This window comes from Haematobia irritans, chromosome 5 (assembly GCF_050003625.1).
Source record: "Haematobia irritans isolate KBUSLIRL chromosome 5, ASM5000362v1, whole genome shotgun sequence".
Taxonomy (NCBI): Eukaryota; Metazoa; Arthropoda; class Insecta; order Diptera; family Muscidae; genus Haematobia; species Haematobia irritans.
The window spans coordinates 146,006,452-146,025,786 of NC_134401.1; the positions used below are offsets into that span (position 1 = coordinate 146,006,452).

At 28.9% G+C, this 19,335-nt stretch overlaps 1 protein-coding gene across 9 annotated transcripts in view; it reads left to right on the forward strand.

Annotated features, from left to right (window-relative positions):
• The window catches only part of brp (ELKS/RAB6-interacting/CAST family member bruchpilot), a 345,910-nt gene that overhangs the window by 277,416 nt on the left and 49,159 nt on the right, over positions 1–19,335 (forward strand). For all 9 annotated transcript variants that reach the window (XM_075313347.1, XM_075313341.1, XM_075313342.1 and 6 more), the window contains 4 exons: positions 7,766–7,855; positions 13,593–13,838; positions 14,080–14,568; positions 15,233–15,265. In XM_075313347.1, the coding sequence (XP_075169462.1) occupies positions 7,766–7,855; positions 13,593–13,838; positions 14,080–14,568; positions 15,233–15,265 (858 nt within the window). The remainder of the gene's footprint in view (positions 1–7,765; positions 7,856–13,592; positions 13,839–14,079; positions 14,569–15,232; positions 15,266–19,335) is intronic.

Consider the following 19,335-nt stretch of genomic DNA (forward strand, 5'->3'; position numbering starts at 1 on the left):
GAATTACCACAGTCCTCATCAGCATCCTCTACTTGCAGCACAACTATCAACCAAATATCAGAATATGTGGTTCACTTTGGGTTTAGTGAACTACCCGAATTTATTCTGATAATTAGTTGATAGTTTTGCTGCAAGTAGAGGATGCTGATGAGGAATGTGGTAATTCCGAAACGTGCGTCCATCCAACCATTTTGCGGTCTATAGGGCTTTGCCCAAACAAATTTGACAAACATTCTTTTCCTCTGTTGGTTAAGCTACTCTTGTAGTTTAGTCAATGCATGGTTTTAAAGCTGAGATGAAAACAACAATTATGTTATGATTGAAGTACAAACCAACAATAAAAAAAAACAAAAACCAAAATTTTATTTCTGTAGAAAATTTTGTCAAAATTGTATTTCTATTGAAAAATTTTGTCAAAATTTTAATTATATAGAAAATTTGTAATGTAGCTCTTAGTTGGAGAGGAATATTCTGTAAAATCTACCAAAACATCAAGAAATCTACCAAACCGTAAAAAACTACCATTTTTGGTAGAATTCTACAAACTGTGGCAATCGTTGGTTAAATTCAACCAGCTGTGGCACGATATTCGGTCGCGTAGTTTGCACTTTCAATAAGAAATACACGTAAACAAGTGTTCGCTATAGCCTATCGCTATCAATGTGCTTTTACACACTTACCTATTTTTTTCATAATGGACACAGTTTTTTCACTCATAGCTACTCAGACAGCTCGGCAACTTTTCGATTAACTTTTTATATTCTCAATAAAAGAAATTAATACTACGTTCACACTATGGTCTAAATATCCTCACAGTAGATCTCGACTGAAATTTTGATAGATTTCAACCCTTTGCAATCACGGTTGCCACTCAAGGCAAAAATAATCTACCAACATTTGGAGAAAATTTTACCAAAAAACTACCAAACAAAAATCTTATTTTTATAGGAAATTTTGTCAAAATTTTACTTCCATAGGAAATTTTGTCAAAATCTTATTTCTATAAGAAATTTTCTCAAATTTTTATTTCCATAGAAAATTTTATCAAGATCTTATTTCTATAAGAAATTTTCTCAAAATTTTATTTCCATAGAAAATTTGTGTCAAAATTTTATTTCTATAGAAAATTTTATCAAAATTTTATTTCTACAGAAAATTTTGTCAAAATTTTATATCTATTGAAAAAGTATTTCAATATCCTCTAAAGAAGAATGCAACCAAGTGAAACTGAAAAATTAATTTCATTGCTATTATTATTAGCATTACTGTATATACATATACAACCTGATAATATAGAAATAACTACAATAATTATAGTTACATTATCATCTACAACTACTACTACTACTAGTACTTAATTAAACGATGACTATTAAAGGCAAAGAAAGACAACAATTAAGAATACATTCCAATATAATTACATACCTAACTTAGCCGCCCCCTTTGATTATGGTAATCGTAAAAATCTAATCATTATTTCATTGAAATACTCTACCTTTCCATCCATTATTTAAAGGATCTGTCTCAAGTGTATAAGATATCAAGTGTATACTTAAGTCGGCGACGTGTATATTAATACACATATTTAAAGATATATAGGCAAATCCTTGTAGAATATAATCAAAGATATTTAGAAATGTATCCTAATGTCCTCTATTGAGGGTAGTTTGAGTTTTCGTTATGGGTGTTTTCATTATGTTACATGAATGGAAATCAACTATTCAAATTTTGGTAATTATATCTGGGAAATATTTATCTTAAAGTGTGAATCCTACATAAGGTCATTAATGTGCATACTGAACATATCTCACAACAATTTTTCGTTTATAGAAAAAAAAATGTTTTTTGGCCAACATAAAAATTTCTTCAAAATTTGGAAATACAAAGAATATCGTATGTGAACAAACGTATGAACATCAATGAGAATAACCACATGGTTGCAAAAAGTGAGATTTTAGTATTAAAATCACAGATGTACACGACCGTTTGAATTTTAAAAGAGATTTTGTTGAAATCCCCCATGGGACAGTTGAATTCGAGATTTCAACCGAAATCTGCTTTGAATTGTGGCATTTTGAGGATTTTGTTATTGTCGGAGACATGGACATTTTTTCCGACTTCATATTCCATGTCATTATTTAATTTATGAAGTTAGGTTAGCATGAGAAGAGGAATTTCTCTACCTATTGTCATATAACATACACCTAAGCCGTAAATCGGTTTGTTGTTCATAAAGTATTATTTGCTAAACCTATACGGTGCACGTGTGTCTTGAGAACCATGATTGACTTAAAGAATATAAACACGAGCACAAAATACATCGCAAAATTTTATTTCTATAGAAAATTTTATCAAAATTTTATTTCTATAGAAAATTTTGTCAAAGTTTTATTTCTATAGAAAATTTTGTCAAAATTTTACTTTTAGAGAAAATTTTGTCAAAATTTTTTTTTATAGAAATTTTGTCAAAATTTTATTTCTATAGAAAACTTTGTCAAAATTATATTTCTATAGACAACTTTGTCAACATTTTATTTCTGTAAAAAATTTTGTCAAAATTTTATTTTTATAGAAAATTTTGTCATAAATTTATTTCTATAGAAAATTTTGCCAAATTTTTATTTTTATAGAAAATTTTGTCAAATTTTTATTTCTGTAAAAATTTTCTCAAAAATTTTCTTCTGTAGAAAATTTTCTCAAAATTTTAATTCTATAGAAAATTTTGTCAAAAATTTTATTTCTATAGAAAATTTTTTCAAATATTTATTTCTATAAAGAATTTTTTCAAAATTTTATTTCTATAGAAAATTATTTCAAAATTTTATTTCTATAGAAAATTTTCTCAAAATTTTATTTCTATAAAAAATTTTGTCACAAGTTTATATCTAAAGAAAATTTTGTCAAAATTTTATTTCTATAGAAAATTTTGTCAACAATTTTATTTCTAAAGAAAATTTTGTCAAATTTTTATTTCTATAGAAATTTTGTCAAAATTTTATTTCTATAAAAAAATTTGCCAAAATTTTATTTCTACAGAAAATTTTGTTAAAATCTTATATCTTTAGAAAATTTTGTCAAAATTTTGTTTCTATAGAAAATGTTCCCAAAATTTTATTTCTATTAAAAATTTTCTCAAAATTTTATTTCTGTAGAAAAAATTTTCAAAATTTTGTTTCTAAAGAAAATTTTGTCACAATTTTATATCTGTAGAAAATTTTGAAAAAATGTTAATCCTATAGAAAATTTTGTCAAAATTTTATTTCTATAGAAAATTTTGTCAAAAATTTTATTTCTATAGACAATTTTCTTCAAATTTCATTTCTATAGAAAATTTTATCAAAATTTTATTCCTATCGAAAATTCTTTCAAAATTTTATTTCTATAGAAAATTTTGTCAACAATTTTATTTCTATAGAAAACTTGGTCAACAATTTTATTTCTATAGAAACTTTTGTCAAAATTTTATTTCTATAGACATTTTGTCAAAATTTTATTTCTAGAAAAAATTTTGCCAAAATTTTATTTCTACAGAAAGTTTTGTCAAAATTTTATATCTATAGAAAATTTTGTCAAAATTTTGTTTCTATAGAAAATTTTCCCAACATTTTATTTCTATTAAAAATTTTCTCAAAATTTTATCTCTATAGAAAATTTTGTCAAAATTTTATTTCTATAGAAAATTTTGTCACAATTTTGTTTCTATAGAAAAATTTTGTCAAAATTTTATTTCTATAGAAAAATTTTGTCAAAATTTTATTTCTATAGAAAATTTTGTCAAAAATTTTATTTCTACAGAAAAACTTTGACAGAATTTTATTTCTATAGAGAATTTTGTCAAAATTTTATTTCTATAGAAAATTTTGTCAAAATTGTATTTCTACAGAAAATTTTGTCAAAATTTTATTTCTATAAAAAATTTACTCAAAAATTTAATTCTATAGAAAATTTTGACAAAATATTATATCTATAGAAAATTTTCCCAGAATTTTATTTCTATAGAAAATTTTGTCAAAATTGTATTTCTACTAACAATTTTGTCAAAATTTTATTTCTATAAAAAATTTACTCAAAATTTTAATTATATAGAAAATTTTGACAAAATATTATATCTTTAGAATTTTTTTTCACAATTTTACTTCAATAGAAAATGTTGTCAAAATATTAGTTCTATAGAAAATTTTGTCAAAATTTTATTTCTATAGAAAATTTTGTCAAAATTTTATTTCTATTGAAAATTTTGTCAAAAATTTTATTTCTATAGAAAATTATGTCAAAATTTTATTTCTATAGAAAATTTTCTCAAAATTTTATTTCTATAAAAATTTTCTCAAAAATTTTATTCTGTAGAAAATTTTCTGGAAATTTTAATTCTATAGAAAATTTTGTCAAAAATTTTATTTCTATAGAAAATTATGTGAAAATTTTATTTCTATAGAAAATTTTTTCAAATATTTATTTCTATAAAGAATTTTTTCAAAATTTTATTTCTATAGAAAATTATTTCAAAATTTTATTTCTATAGAAAATTTTCTCAAAATTTTATTTCTATAGAAAATTTTGTCACAAGTTTATATCTAAAGAAAATTTTGTCAAAATTTTATTTCTATAGAAAATTTTGTCAAAATTTTATTTCTATAGAAAATTTTGTCAACAATTTTATTTCTAAAGAAAATTTTGTCAAATTTTTATTTCTATAGAAATTTTGTCAAAATTTTATTTCTAGAAAAAATTTTGCCAAAATTTTATTTCTACAGAAAATTTTGTCAAAATTTTATATCTATAGAAAATGTTGTCAAAATTTTATTTCTATAGAAATTTTGTCAATATTTTATTTCTAGAAAAAAATTTTGCCAAAATTTTATTTCTACGGAAAATTTGGTCAAAATTTTATATCTATAGAAAATTTTGTCAAAATTTTGTTAATATAGAAAATTTTCCCAAAATTTTATTTCTATTAAAAATTTTCTCAAAATTTTATTTCCATAGAAAATTTTTTCAAAATTATATTTCTGTAGAAAAAATTTTCAAAATTTTATTTCTATAGAAAATTATATTAAAATTTTATTTCTATAGAAAATTTTGTCAAAAATTTATTTCGATAGAAAATTTTTTCAAAATTTTATTTCTATAGAAAATTTTGTCAAAATTTTTTTCTATAGAAAATTATGTCAAAATTTTATTTCTATAAAGAATTTTTCAAAATTTTATTGCTATAGAAAATTTTGTCAAAATTTTATTTCTATAGAAAATTATGTCAAAATTGTATTTCTATAGAAAATTTAGTCAAATATTTACTTTTTTAAAGAATTTTTTAAAAAATTTATTTCTATAGAAAATGTTGTCAAAATTTTATTTCTATAGAATTTTGTCAACATTTTATTTCTATAGAAAATTTTCTCAAAATTTTAATTCTGTAAAAAAAATTTCTCAAAATTTTATTTCTTCAGCAAAATTTTGACAGAATTTTATTTCTATAGCGAATTTTGTCAAAATTGTATTTCTATAGAAAATTTTCTTAAAATTTTATTTCTACAGAAAAACTTTGACAGAATTTTATTTTTATAGCGAATTTTGTCAAAATTGTATTTCTATAGAAAATTTTCTTAAAATTTTATTTTTATAGAAAATTTTGTAATAAGTTTATATCTATAGAAAATTTTCCCAAAATTTTATTTCTATAGAAACTGTTGACAAAATATTTATTTCTATAGAAAATTTTGTCAAATTATTTATTTCTATAGTAAATTTTGCCAAAATTTTATTTCTATAAATAATATTCTCAAAATTTTTTTTATAGAAAATTTTGTTATAAATTTATTTCTATAGAAAATTTTGTCAAAAATTTTATTTCGATAGAAAATTATGTCAAAATTTAATTTCTACAGAAAATTTTGTCAAAATTTTATTTTTATAAAAAATTTTGTCAAAAATGTTATTTCTATAGAAAATTATGTAAAAATTGTATTTCTATAGAAAATTTTGTCAAAATTGTATTTCTATATAAAGTTTTGTCAAAAATTTTATTTCTATAGAAAATTGTGTCGAAATTCTATTTCCATAGACAATTTTCTTCAAATTTCGTTGCTATAGAAAATTTTCTCAAAATTTTTTCAAAATTTTATTTCCGTAGAAAATTTTGTCAAAATTGTATTTATATAGAAAATTTTGTCACAATTTTATATTTGTAGAAAATTTTGTCAAAATTTTATGTCTGTAGAGACTTGTAAAACTGTTATTTCTATAGATAATTTTGCCAAAATTTCATTTCTATAGGAAATTTTGTCAAAATTTTATTTCTATAGAAATTTTTTTCAAAATTTTATTTCTATAGAAAATTTTATCAAAAGTTTATATCTATAGAAAAAAATAAGAAATTTTCTCAAAAATTTATTTCTATAGAAAATTTTGTCAAAATTGTATTTCTATAGAAAATTTTGTCAAAATTTTATTTCTATAGAAAACTTTGTGAAGATTTTATTTCTATAAACAATTTTGTCAAAATTTTATTTCCATAGAAAATTTTGTGAAAATTTTAGTTTTATAAAAATTTAAAATCCTTTTAAATTTTTAACTTAGACCCAAAGCAAATGTCACTTTTATTGTATAGTGTTTTTAATATCTTTTTGGATTTGCCTGTTAAGCCTTTTATATAAATGTATGTTCTAATTTAAACTACATTACATCCCTACACATATATTAAAATCCCCATAATACAATGGACACACATATATATACATATACATGCCTATATATATTCTACATACATATTTAAAAGTATACAAATATACATATAAACGTGAAAAAAAGTAAAACTAAGGTAATATTTATAGCATATACTTGAACAACATACTCCTTTGAAAATAGTTTGCATTTAACAAAAAATAAGTTGTAATACTATATATATATTGTATTCTTTTTTCTACTCTAATTTACAAATGTATTTTCAAGTGAAATATTTAACCGAAACCAACATAACTTTCAACTCAACTATTGTATTTGTCGAAACAAAACAAAAAAACAGAAAACGATAAACATTTGATATAAAAGATATTATTAAACTAGAAATATTATTAGTATTATAAAAACCAAACAAATCTCCATAAGTTAAAAAAAAACAACAAAACGAAATATAATAAAATAAATAATCTTTGAGAAAAAAACAACAAACCATTTAACAATATTTAATTTAGAAGATAGTATTTTGGCAAAGCATTTTCATTAAAGCCATCACTATATCATGGGGATTAGTCTTTTGCTTTGAATATAGACGACTATACATTTCATTCATTCATTCGTTCTATTTTCTTTTACCTCTCATCTGTCCGTCCTCTAATGGATTTCACGCATATGCTTCATCAGCGGGAAGGGAACTAAGAATACTTGAAGAAACAGAAACAGAAAGGAACATTCAAAACAAACCATCAATGGTCATAGCAATACTTTGACATTTTATTTTAGGTTTGAATTAAAAAAAAAAAAACAAAACAAACAAACGAACACAAAGAACTATAACACTTTCTCTTGCTCATTTGTCCATGAAAGTGACCATGTACATTTTTGTCATATTGATTGATTTCATTACATTGCAAAATTTGTTTTTCAATTCACTTACCTTCTATGTATTGCTGTTGTAACCATTTTAAAAAACTCATCTGATTTGTTTATACATTTTTTTATATAACAAAATGTAATAAAATTAATTTCTTTTTTTTCATAATTGAATTTTTTTCCTCTTCAAAACAAAAAAAAAACAAAACTTTAACAGTTGGACGAATTCCGTCTTGAAATACAGAGGAGGGATCAGGAAATTTTGGCTATGGCGGCCAAAATGAAAACATTGGAAGAACAACATCAGGTAAAGTTAACAAAATAAATAAATTCAAAATTATTTCTAAATATTAGAAATCTATAAAAAAGAAATCTATATAAAAAGTGAATGCCTGGTAGTTAGAACGTGTATATATAAGTGCTGTAAACTGTATACGAAGGCTTTGGAAATTGTTCAGTTTTTATTGAAAAATAAAAATTATATATAAGAAATTTATTTTTTTTTAATAATAATATTTCAATATTAATATTATTAATATAATATTATTTTTAACATTATTTATATTTGTTAAATGTAAAAAAAAAACACATAGATACTTATAAGTTTTCCAAAATTGTGATCTTTATTTCGCAATTTGCTTGAGCTACTTCTTCAGGAAATATTGATCTATAATAACATACTTTATTAGTTTTCTTTTTATTCGACCTTTATCTATATAAAATGTAATGATTAACAGGCCTTGAGGTGGATTAATCATTGCATTATACAATAAATTAAGTTTTTTTTAAATTTTTAAATTTATTCTTCAATAGATTTATTTGAACAAAAATCACAAATTATTATAATAAATTAATCAACGATGCATTCTGCGTTACTGTCTACGACCCCCTCCAATTCTCGATCAATCTGTTAATAGGTTTTCGCCAGATCGATTCCCTGTCTGGTGTCGAAGAAATAATTAAGCCAGATTTTAAGGTCGTCTTCGCCATCCGGAAAAAGTGACAATCAGCTGGTGCCAGATTCGGATAGTATATACAGTGGTGGGCAACAATTTAAGACACGATATTTTAAATTTTAATTTGTAAATAAAAATTCCAAAGAAATTATGATAAAAAAAAATTCAAAATAATATATTCGACAAGATAAAAAATGTTTATATATTATAAACATAAGGGACATATCTTGTCTTAAATTCGCGGTCACCACTTCACAGGGCGGCTGATATGTGATGCAATAATGTAAAGCGCTATATTTTTTTTTTCAAAGACAAAAAAATGTACCAAATATCATCAAATTTCAGGATCAGTCTAGATTTGTTCGAAATGTTTACCTTTGCCACGAATTGTGGCCTTCAAATGGTCATCACACGCTTCACGAAAGTAATTCTATAACAGAGAATGAAGCCGCCGTCGACCGAATATGTCGACCAGCGTTGCCAATTTAGCTTTTTTCCCGCTAGATTTGGCTTTTTTTGAAGACGTTTAGCGGGAAAAAAATGCATTTAGCTTTTAGCTTTTTTTCTGGCTTTTTTTCATGGCCCTTTTAGCTATTTTTAGCTTCTTTTATTTTCGACATGTATCTATTGAAATATGGATAAAACTTCGTTTTTATCGAAGTCTTGCTGCCAGAATAAGGTGTTCCGCATATTTCAAAGCTCAATTGAAGCCTTAATAATGATTCCAGACATTATGCGGACATTTTTGCAGCAAATACACCTTGTTGTAAAGTTTTTTCCTCGTATTCATAAAAGTTATCGTAAACTTTAAATCTACTATTACCATACAAATTCCTTATATAAACTGTTAGTAAATTATTATGAATAATAGCATTTGATTCGTTTATCCTTTTTATGTTATCATAATACGTATTCTAAAGTTATTATGATATTACTAAATTAAAATAGTAGATGTGAATTGCTTCGTACACTGAAAAAACATTGTCATGAGGCCACAGATTTCATGTCTTTAAAATACGAACGCGAATTTTGGTTATAATAGCATTTGTGAATATCTCTTATATGTTATAAACTGTTTTCCTTGTCCAAAAGCCGATAAAATCGTTTTGTCCTTACAGTTAAGTGATTCAACTTAAAAATGCGTATCTTTTCATGAAAGAAGGCTAGGGTCAATTCTTAAAAATTCTTAAAATTAATTAAATAGTCTTTAAATTTATGGAGTTTTTGTATCTTGACCACAAACCAAAATAGCGTTCAAAAATTGAAGAGGTTTTTCAACATTTTATTTTAAAAACGTATACACAGAATAATTTCTACTTAAAGTCGAGTCTGAATTTGGAAATTGAAGTTGTCGTTAGCACGTTTTTAAAGCACTGTGATAGCTCAAAAAAATCTGAAAAAACGAATAAATTCAAATTTGACTCTGAATCAATACCAAAATCTTTGGAACCGAACATAGAAATAATTAAGGAAATAAAGTTTTGAATGTGGTATTTTTTTTACATCAAAGAAATGCAATAAAAAATTAAAGTTAAATTTCAATCAAAAATGTGACTTTTGATACAAAAAAATTTAGCTTTTTTTCTAGTTATTTTTTAAAATTTTTTTGCTTTTTTTGGCTAGTTTTTTGGACAAATCTAGCGGTTTTTGGTGAAACAATTCTGGCAACGCTGATGTCGACTCTAAATTTAGCCGCCAATTAAAATCAAAATAATGATCAATCAAAAATATTGATTTATATCAGAAAATTAATTATTAATCATTTTTATATTTTTTGCCAAAATTATGAACATTCAACCTACAATCCATTAGCATCAAGTTGCTATAATAGTTTTGCAAAAATTTAGCTCAGAAAAATTTAATGAAATGTAAATTTGATTTCGATTGATTGTACAATTAATCACATTATAATTCCGAAAACTTCAAACTTCCGACGCCGCCGGGGGCAAAAATTTAGTGCCAGCCCCCGCCGACAAAAATGGGTCGGCTTCATGTTCTACAGTATTTAGGCCCATTTTCAGCCAGTCGCCGTCCTGAGATGATCGATACTTTGTTATTTTTTAGTGTCAACCTTACTCTTCAAAATTTTCCAGGCGCTAAAGTTAAACGTATTTAGATTCGAAAATGTTGGTGGTCATTGAGCAGAACAAATGAAGCGAGGAACCCCCTCTTTAAGCCATTCGTGGTTGAAGCGTGATAAGTGCGATGTTGTTGAGTCCTATTGGAAAGCCCATGGTCTGCGGCCGAAATGTTTGCCTGACCAGGGCCACCGTGGTGCAATGGTTAGCATGCCCGCCTTGCATACACAAGGTCGTGGGTTCGATTCCTGCTTCGACCGAACACCAAAAAGTTTTCAGCGGTGGATTATCCCACCTCAATAATGCTGGTGACATTTCTGTGGGTTTCAAAGCTTCTCTAAGTGGTTTCACTGCAATGTGGAACGCCGTTCGGACTCGGCTATAAAAAGGAGGTCCCTTGTCATTGAGCTTAACATAGAATTGGGCAGCACTCAGTGATAAGAGAGAAGTTCACAAATGTGGTATCACAATGGACTGAATAGTCTAAGTGAGCCTGATACATCGGGCTGCCACCTAACCTAACCTAACCAGGGCTTCAATACTCTATTTCGGAAATTTGCCTAATAATATTGGGCATTTATCATGACCCCAAGGTCGATGAATACGAACGGGGAACGACCATTGGCCATTACGGCGGCCGACACCATTACCACCGGCTGCTCTTGAGTTTTAGTCGCCAATCAAAGCTGTATTTTTTCAGCTGACCTTTTGGACAAGTAAACCCGCCCAATTCGGAATGATGTCTCATCGGAGAAAACCAAATTTGGCAACTTTCGCGAAAGCGAAGCAACTCCATTACCACCAACTGCGCATGAATTCTAGTGACCAATGGGAGGTGGACTTTTTCAGTTGTCCTCTTGGGCCAGTAAACCCGCTCATTTTGGAATGGCTTATCATCTGAGAAAACCAAATTCGATAACTAATCGCTATCGTGCAAGCGAAGCAACTCCTTGGCTTTTCCAGTCTAATTTTTTTTTGCGCAACCGAAAGTTCTTGCACGTTTTTGAATTTTGAAGGCTTTAGTCCAAGCTCATTTTACAATATGTATCCGTTCTCGCGATATGTGTTGCTCACGAGCAAGTTTTCTACCACTGCGGTATGGACTTCGATCAAATCTGGCCATAACTTTTCGCAACATTTCTGATGTTGTTACCTTTTTTTCGCCCACGTTTCGGACACGATACAACACTGTCAATATTTCAGTATCGATCAATGATATGAGCAACATAGGGTTTATTCACATGTAAATGCTGGAGGTGTAACATGGTTTTCTTCGTGGGCTGAGGTAGGCCAGTGGTCGTCCAGGATTACATTTTAATAAGGATCCACAAACCTTAAAAAATAACACATTACTTTAATTCTTTGCGGGTTTTTTATTTGCAATTCTTATTATATTTACAATACAAATGTGGATGAGAGCAATGAGAGGGCTGAAGAGGCGGCGACGACCGGTGAAATTTCAATGGTGGTGAGCTGTGGGCGGTGCTAGGCTGGACGGTGCGATGCTGACGGGTGACGATGATGAGACGGTGTGATGCTGACTGGTGACGATGTTGCAACGGTGCGATGCTAATGGTGTCGGTGATAATGCGATGTTAACTGGTTACGATGATGAGACGTTGCGATGTTGAAACGGGACGACGTTGACTGGTGAGGATGGTGAAACGGGGCGATGCTGACTGGTGACGACAATGAAACGAGGCGATGTTGACGGTTGACGAAGATGAAACGGTGCGATGCTAATGGTATCGGTGATGATGCAATGTTAACTCGATACGATGATGAGACGGTGCGATATTGAAACGGGGCGACGTTGACTGGTGATGCGATGGTGTCGGCCGGTGCTCGGGTATGGGGGTAGCGATGGTGTCCTGTCAACTGGTGTTCGGGAAACCGGGATGACGATGGTGTCGAGCCGATGGTGTTCGTGTACGGAGATGACGATGGTGTCGGGCCGACGGTGTCCGTGTACGGGGATGACGATGGTGTCGTGCCGATTCGACTTCTGTAACGATAAGAGGGAAAAGAAGAGGATTCGGACGAATAGCTTAAGCGGACGAACCGCGTAAGCAGCCGAACTGCGTAAGCGGACGAACCGCGTAAGCAGACGAACTGCGTAAGCGAACGAATCGCGTAAGCGGACGAACCGCGTTAGGGAGGGTGCTAGTATAGCCTGATGGAAGAAAAAGAGATGGGAGAAGGTGGTAGGGAGTGGTAGTTAATTACAAGGGAAGGATGCGAACGAATCGCGTTAGGTATAATCGCGATGCGAACGAATCACCTTAAGATGAATTGGGTGCTGCTATCGGAAGTTCGACTGCGGTCGGTGCCACTCGCTTTACTAGTCTCCAAGCTTTGGTAGATTCATGCCATTGTTCCGACAAACCCGCATTCTTAACTCGGTAATGACCGCAACCAAATGGGAATTCTCAACGTATAAGATATTAACGTTGAGTGGTGGAAGTAACTTGCCTTCAGTATCACTCGTACTTTATCCAAGTAATAAAAGCAATGCAAAGCAAGTAAGTGGGTATAGTGGTACGAAGGGATAAATGGGGGAAATTAATTAAATTAAAAGGAACAATATGTAAGAGCAATTGGCTCGTTACAAGGGCCAGCCAAATATAAAGCAATCACACTCTCACGCTTGAATTCCACCACGAATGTCGTTATTTATAATGACAATAGACCACAATGCTTTTGTAAGCTTGTAAACAATAAAATAAACTGTCATTGGAATAAATCTATCAGCTAACAGATGATCGGCTTAGAAATGATAGCAATCTGAAGATTTTTGCAATACATATCATCCACCCTGTATATATAAACTGTATAAACTGAACAATTTCCAATCCCACTTCAATGTAATCTTTGCTTGTGTAAAACTCTGTGTCTATATCTCTGTGGAATGTTTTATTGTAGAATAGTGCCTGTGTTGCCCTTCAATTTAATTTTTTTTTATAAAATTAAACTAATAGTTGTATAAATATATGTATAAATTCTATCTTAGGACTACCAACGGCACATTGCGGTTTTAAAAGAATCACTATGTGCCAAGGAGGAGCATTACAATATGCTGCAGGCTGATGTTGAAGAGTTGAGGGCCCGCCTGGAAGAGAAGAACCGTCTGCTGGAGAAAAAGACCCAGGGTACATTGCAGACGGTACAGGAACGCAATCGCCTAACCAGTGAACTGACCGAACTCAAGGATCACATGGAAATCAAAGATCGTAAAATATGTGTACTGCAACGCAAGGTGGATTTTAAATGACAAAAGAAATATACTCCCCAATATAGCCCTAACCAAAAAAAATTTCTTTTATTTATTTTCCCCCCCACCATTTCATTCATTCTGCTTATTTTCTTTCCCTTTGTGATAATTCAAAAAAATGCAAATTATATTGGTTTTCTTTACGAATTATGCTTTGGTTGTTTTATATATTCGTTTATGGATGTTCCCCCTCCAATTCCCTTTGATTTTGTGTATATGAATCTAGATCGAAAACCTTGAGGATTTGCTTAAGGAAAAAGATAACCAGGTGGATATGGCTCGAGCCAGGCTGTCGGCAATGCAAGCTCATCATAGTAGTTCTGAGGGCGCTCTCACAAGTCTCGAAGAAGCCATTGGTGATAAGGAAAAGCAAATGGCCCAACTTCGAGAACAGCGAGATCGTGCCGAACATGATAAGCAAGAAGAACGGGAACTGCATGAGCGTGAAATTGCCGATTACAAAATCAAATTGAGGGCCCTCGAAAGTGAAGTGGAGAAATTGAATACACGCCTCGAAAGAGCTGTCACAGAGCGTGAACGTTTGGAAATCAAATTGGAGGCTTCACAAAGTGAATTGGGCAAATCGAAAGCTGAATTGGAGAAGGCCACCTGTGAAATGGGTCGTAGTAATGCCGATTGGGAGACAACTAAACAGCGTATAGCCCGATTGGAGTTGGAAAATGAACGCCTCAAACATGATTTGGAACGATCTCAGGTATATGAGAATAATTTATTGCTAACAAAACCAAATTGCTCTATATTTCATGCCATGAGACCCTTATCCCACTTTTAAACCCCTTACCTTCAAAAAAAAAACTGTTTATATCATATCCTTTCGATTGGTGTTAATGTTAAATTTCTAATTAAGAAGAACATCGTATCCATATCGAAGTTTTCTATAACTGTCTATCTAACTAAACTAACTATCTCTATACATATATTAACTCTATACCTACCTATTTTAAAATGTATTTTATATATAAATATAAATGTTTAAAAATACAAAAAAAAAAACAAAAACAAATATATTTACTTATTTATAATTTTAATTGTTTTTTTTATTGTTATTTGTTGTGTTTTTTTACATGTACTCTCCACACTCTCTCTCTATCTACTCCATTCATAAATGAATATAATATACTCCCCTCATCATCAACCGTTATTAATGTTACAACTACTAAATAATACAACTTTTACTACTCTACTCCCATATAATAACAACAAACCTGTACTACCAACCAACCAATCAACCAATCAAATAATCACCACCAACCACTACTACTACTATCTATAAACAACCGTTCCAAATGTATCCAAACCAAAACAAAAAATAATATATATCTCTATATAACAAATTAAATTAAACCAAAAAATATTAGATGCAGCTAGAAGAACAAACCACACTACATAAAGTAAGCTTTAATTTTGACATATACATATTTATTCTCTATATATATATATACGTAAAAATATATATTTAATTAAAATAAAAATAGTATTTTTTGTAATTGTATAACAGTTAAGCTGTTTTGTGTTCTCTATATTTGTTTAGATATGATTTCGATAAAGTACAAAAAAAAAACTAACTTACTTTAGTTTATTAACTTTTGAGTAAACAATTGAAGTCTAACACTAATTTTGCCAGCAGGGAATAGTAATTATAGTTTTCTTATTACTAATTAACTAACTAACTAACCTACCCTGCCCTGCCTACCCATTCACCTACCCCAGCTTACCATTTGCCATTGGAGAATTAACCTAGCCAAAAAAAAATTGGTTTCATAGCTTTGAAATGTCTGTCCAGCTTGTCAAATGTTACATTACAATACGTTCACACTATGCTCGAAATAAAGTTGTTTTCACATTGGAAATCTCACATAGTGTGAACGTAGTATTAGACTTTTCGATAGGAAAGGCACAAATCTAGCAATTCACAATCGAATTTCCCAGATCTTTATACACTCAGAAAACAAAAAGAGAAAATTATTTTCATTATATGAAAAAATCAATAAATTGTGATTTTCGTCATTCGATTTTTTTGGCTTTTGAGAATTAAAAAACAATAAAACAAAGTATGCCTCTATTGAAATGGCGATTTTCGATTTTTTACGAATTTTTAGCATAAAAAGAGCTACATAACATTTTCCTTTTTATTCGAATTCGACTTTCCCTTAAAGTCGAATAAGTCAATTTTGATCACTATAAAAGTGATTTGACCCGATTTTCAAAAAAGCAAAATTTTACTTGGTCTTTACAACTTTTTATTGACAATTTCAACTTTTTTGAAAATTTCGATTTTTTTGACAATTTTTGACCATTTCTATGAAAAAATTTATGCATACTTTATTAGTCATTGAAAAACTAGCCTAGCCAAATAAAATGTCAGTCCAGTTTGTCAAATGTTATATTATACTACGTTCACACTATGGTCGAAATCAATTTTTTTCTCGCATAGTGTGATCGCAGTATTACAGCCAATTTCTCATAGCCGAAACGAATTCTTTCGTTCGTCTGAGATGCCAAGAACAGCAGAATTTATAAAGGAATCAGCTGTTTTTGGCATTTCAGTCGAACGAAAGCATTCGTTTCGGATATGAGAAATTGGCTGTTAGACTTTTCGATAGGAAAGGCACAAATGTAGCAATCCACAATAGAAGTTTCCCAGATCTTTGTACACGCAGAAAACAAAAAAAAAAAGTATTAACATTATATTCGGAAACCAATATATTGTGATTTTTGTCATTCGATTTTTTTGGGGTTTTAAGAATTAAAACAAATATGACTCTATTGAAATTACAATTTTCGATTTTTAATGAATTTTTAGCATATTCCTTTGTTTTTTTAGAATTCCTTTTTATTCGAATTCGTACTAGACATAAATAGGGTCTTCAACGAAAATGTTATGATTACAAAGAGTTTATTTTTTATTTAAAATAATACGGTCTCAATAAAACAAAAAGAAAAGACTTTCCACAATGAGACATCAATAGATAAAAATAAGAAAAAATATATATTAATTTATATTATAAAATTACAATTAAACCAATTAATATACTTACGGTACAATATCAAACGAAACTATATTCCAGTGGTAAATAACTTGGTTATAAATCCCACTACTGTGGCACCTTAAAGAACGTAGTACCCAAGGTTTTCAGAACAAATTTTCTTCTTAAAACAAAAAAAATAAAAAAGCCATCTTTTTCGATTATTGAAAAGTCGACTAAAGAAGTTGCGTCTATAGAAGCTACATCACATTTCCCATCTTATTCAAATTTGATCTACCGATTTTTTTGGTTAAATTTCAATCACATACAGATTTGGTCACTGTAAAAAGTCGATAAGTCGATTTGGACAAACATCATAAGTTCGACACGTCCATTCCCGCCAAAGCACTGTCTTGAGATGATCGACTCTTTGGTATTTTTTAGTGTCAATCTTACACTCAAAAATTGCCCATATGCAAAAGTCCAACGGGTTGAGATCCAGAGATTTTGGTAACCCTTATGTGGTAGGAATTAATCGAGGAACCTACTTTTTAATCTATTCTTGGTTAACGCGTGCTGATTGCATTGGTGCTAAGTTCTGTTGGAATGTCCATGATCTGAAGCCGAAATGTTCGTCTGCCCAGATTTTTAATAATGTCTTTAGGACATTTTCCTGATTATTTATTTTCCCGGCATTGATCTCGAAAAAATATAACATTTCCAAAAAAACTTTTTTTTTCTCGAAATTTTTATGATCTCTAAGGAAAAAATTATTTTCGCCAAGAAGGAAAATCATTACTTATAAAAATATATGACTAACTTTCTATCTCGTTTGATGTCTCCCATATATTCTTCATTTGGAACAGCGAGCAATGAATGATTGCGGTGACCGTATCTCTAATATTAATGTTTTCTGAGTGTACGTTCTAGCAAATTAATATATTCGTAGCAAATTGTTTAGGCAAGGCCCCCCAATATAAAATCATGGCTACGTCCCCGTCCATATAAACCATTTAGCCAACTCTCCCCACCTAGTCCATCATAGGCAAACAACAAAAGAAACCTCAAAAATAGCACATTGTCCCATTATACTAACTCTCGAAAATCAAAGTGCACTTCTCATTACTAATTCATCACCAAATTGTTCTTACTTAGTTGTTCATTTATAGAACACATTTTTTGTTTTTGTAGACAATTACATTAAAAGTATGCTATATCTACATATTCATTACCAAAGGAACAATAACAACATCAATAACAAAAAAATATCAATAAAAAAATTACACCACTCTATAAAAATTAATTTAACTTTAAACGATCATTAAAATTGCAAAAAAAAAAACAAAACGTCGCCTTCATCGCAAAATAAATTTTAATGAAAGACAAAGGTTTTGATTTAATAGAAAAAAGAAATACAATCCCACGCTAAACGAATTTAAAAAACTAAAAGCTTATTTATTGAAAATTACTCGTAAACAAATCAGCTAACAATCGACCGATAGAAATCCCTATAAATTGTAGCCCTTATCGATTTAGTTAAAGCTAAAAATTTTGTTTGTTTTATTTTTTGCTTACAATCGGAATCAATTTTTAAAGAACTACGTTTTTTAAGCTAATTTTATGCATAGATTAGTTTACAATTTCAAAAATCGCCCAAAAAACTCTATAATTTTAAAAGACATTTTTGTTTTATGTTATTGTGAATGAATTATATTGAATCGATTATATTTTAATAGGGTTTCCGTTTTTGTATTATTTTATCACTATATGAACTACACACAAAGAAAAAACACTTTCCTTCGGAACGAAATTTTAGAATAACGAAATTTCCATGTTCTTCCAGAGCTTTTGACAAAGATTTTTTATCGTCAACAGAAAACTTCGTTTGTCTAAGATTTCGTTTCTTAAAAAATAAAACTCTTCTTCCAGTGTAATTCATATCTGTAATGAACAGAGAATTTATCAATAAAATCTATATGAATGTTAAAATGGGTGTATATCAGTTTTGAAGTTTGCACACGTGAATATTTTTTTGGGCAAAGCATTATTGCACAGCTGATGTATACTCGAAAAAATGTTTCAATCACAATAACAGGTTATTGTGAATTAAGAACATAATAATAATTTCAAATTATTCAATGGATCAATATGAAACAAACAATTTCATTTTATTCAATTTAAAATAAATGTAATAGCCAGGGCTGTGGAGTCGAAGTCTGAAGATTTTGCTGGAGTCGGAGTCGTAAAAATTTTGTTCGACTCCGACTCCAGCTAAACTCAATTTTTCTAATACACTCCACCTTTTTGTTAACTAAACAAGTTATTGCGCACATTAGATTACATTAAGTTATTCATTCGATCAATGTACAGTATGACGGTAAATGAAACGCAAATTGGCAGAAAATTTTTATAAATTTTATTTCTTTTGAAAATTATGTCAAAATTTTATATCTATAGATATTTTGGTCAAAGTTTTATTTCTATAAAAATTTTTG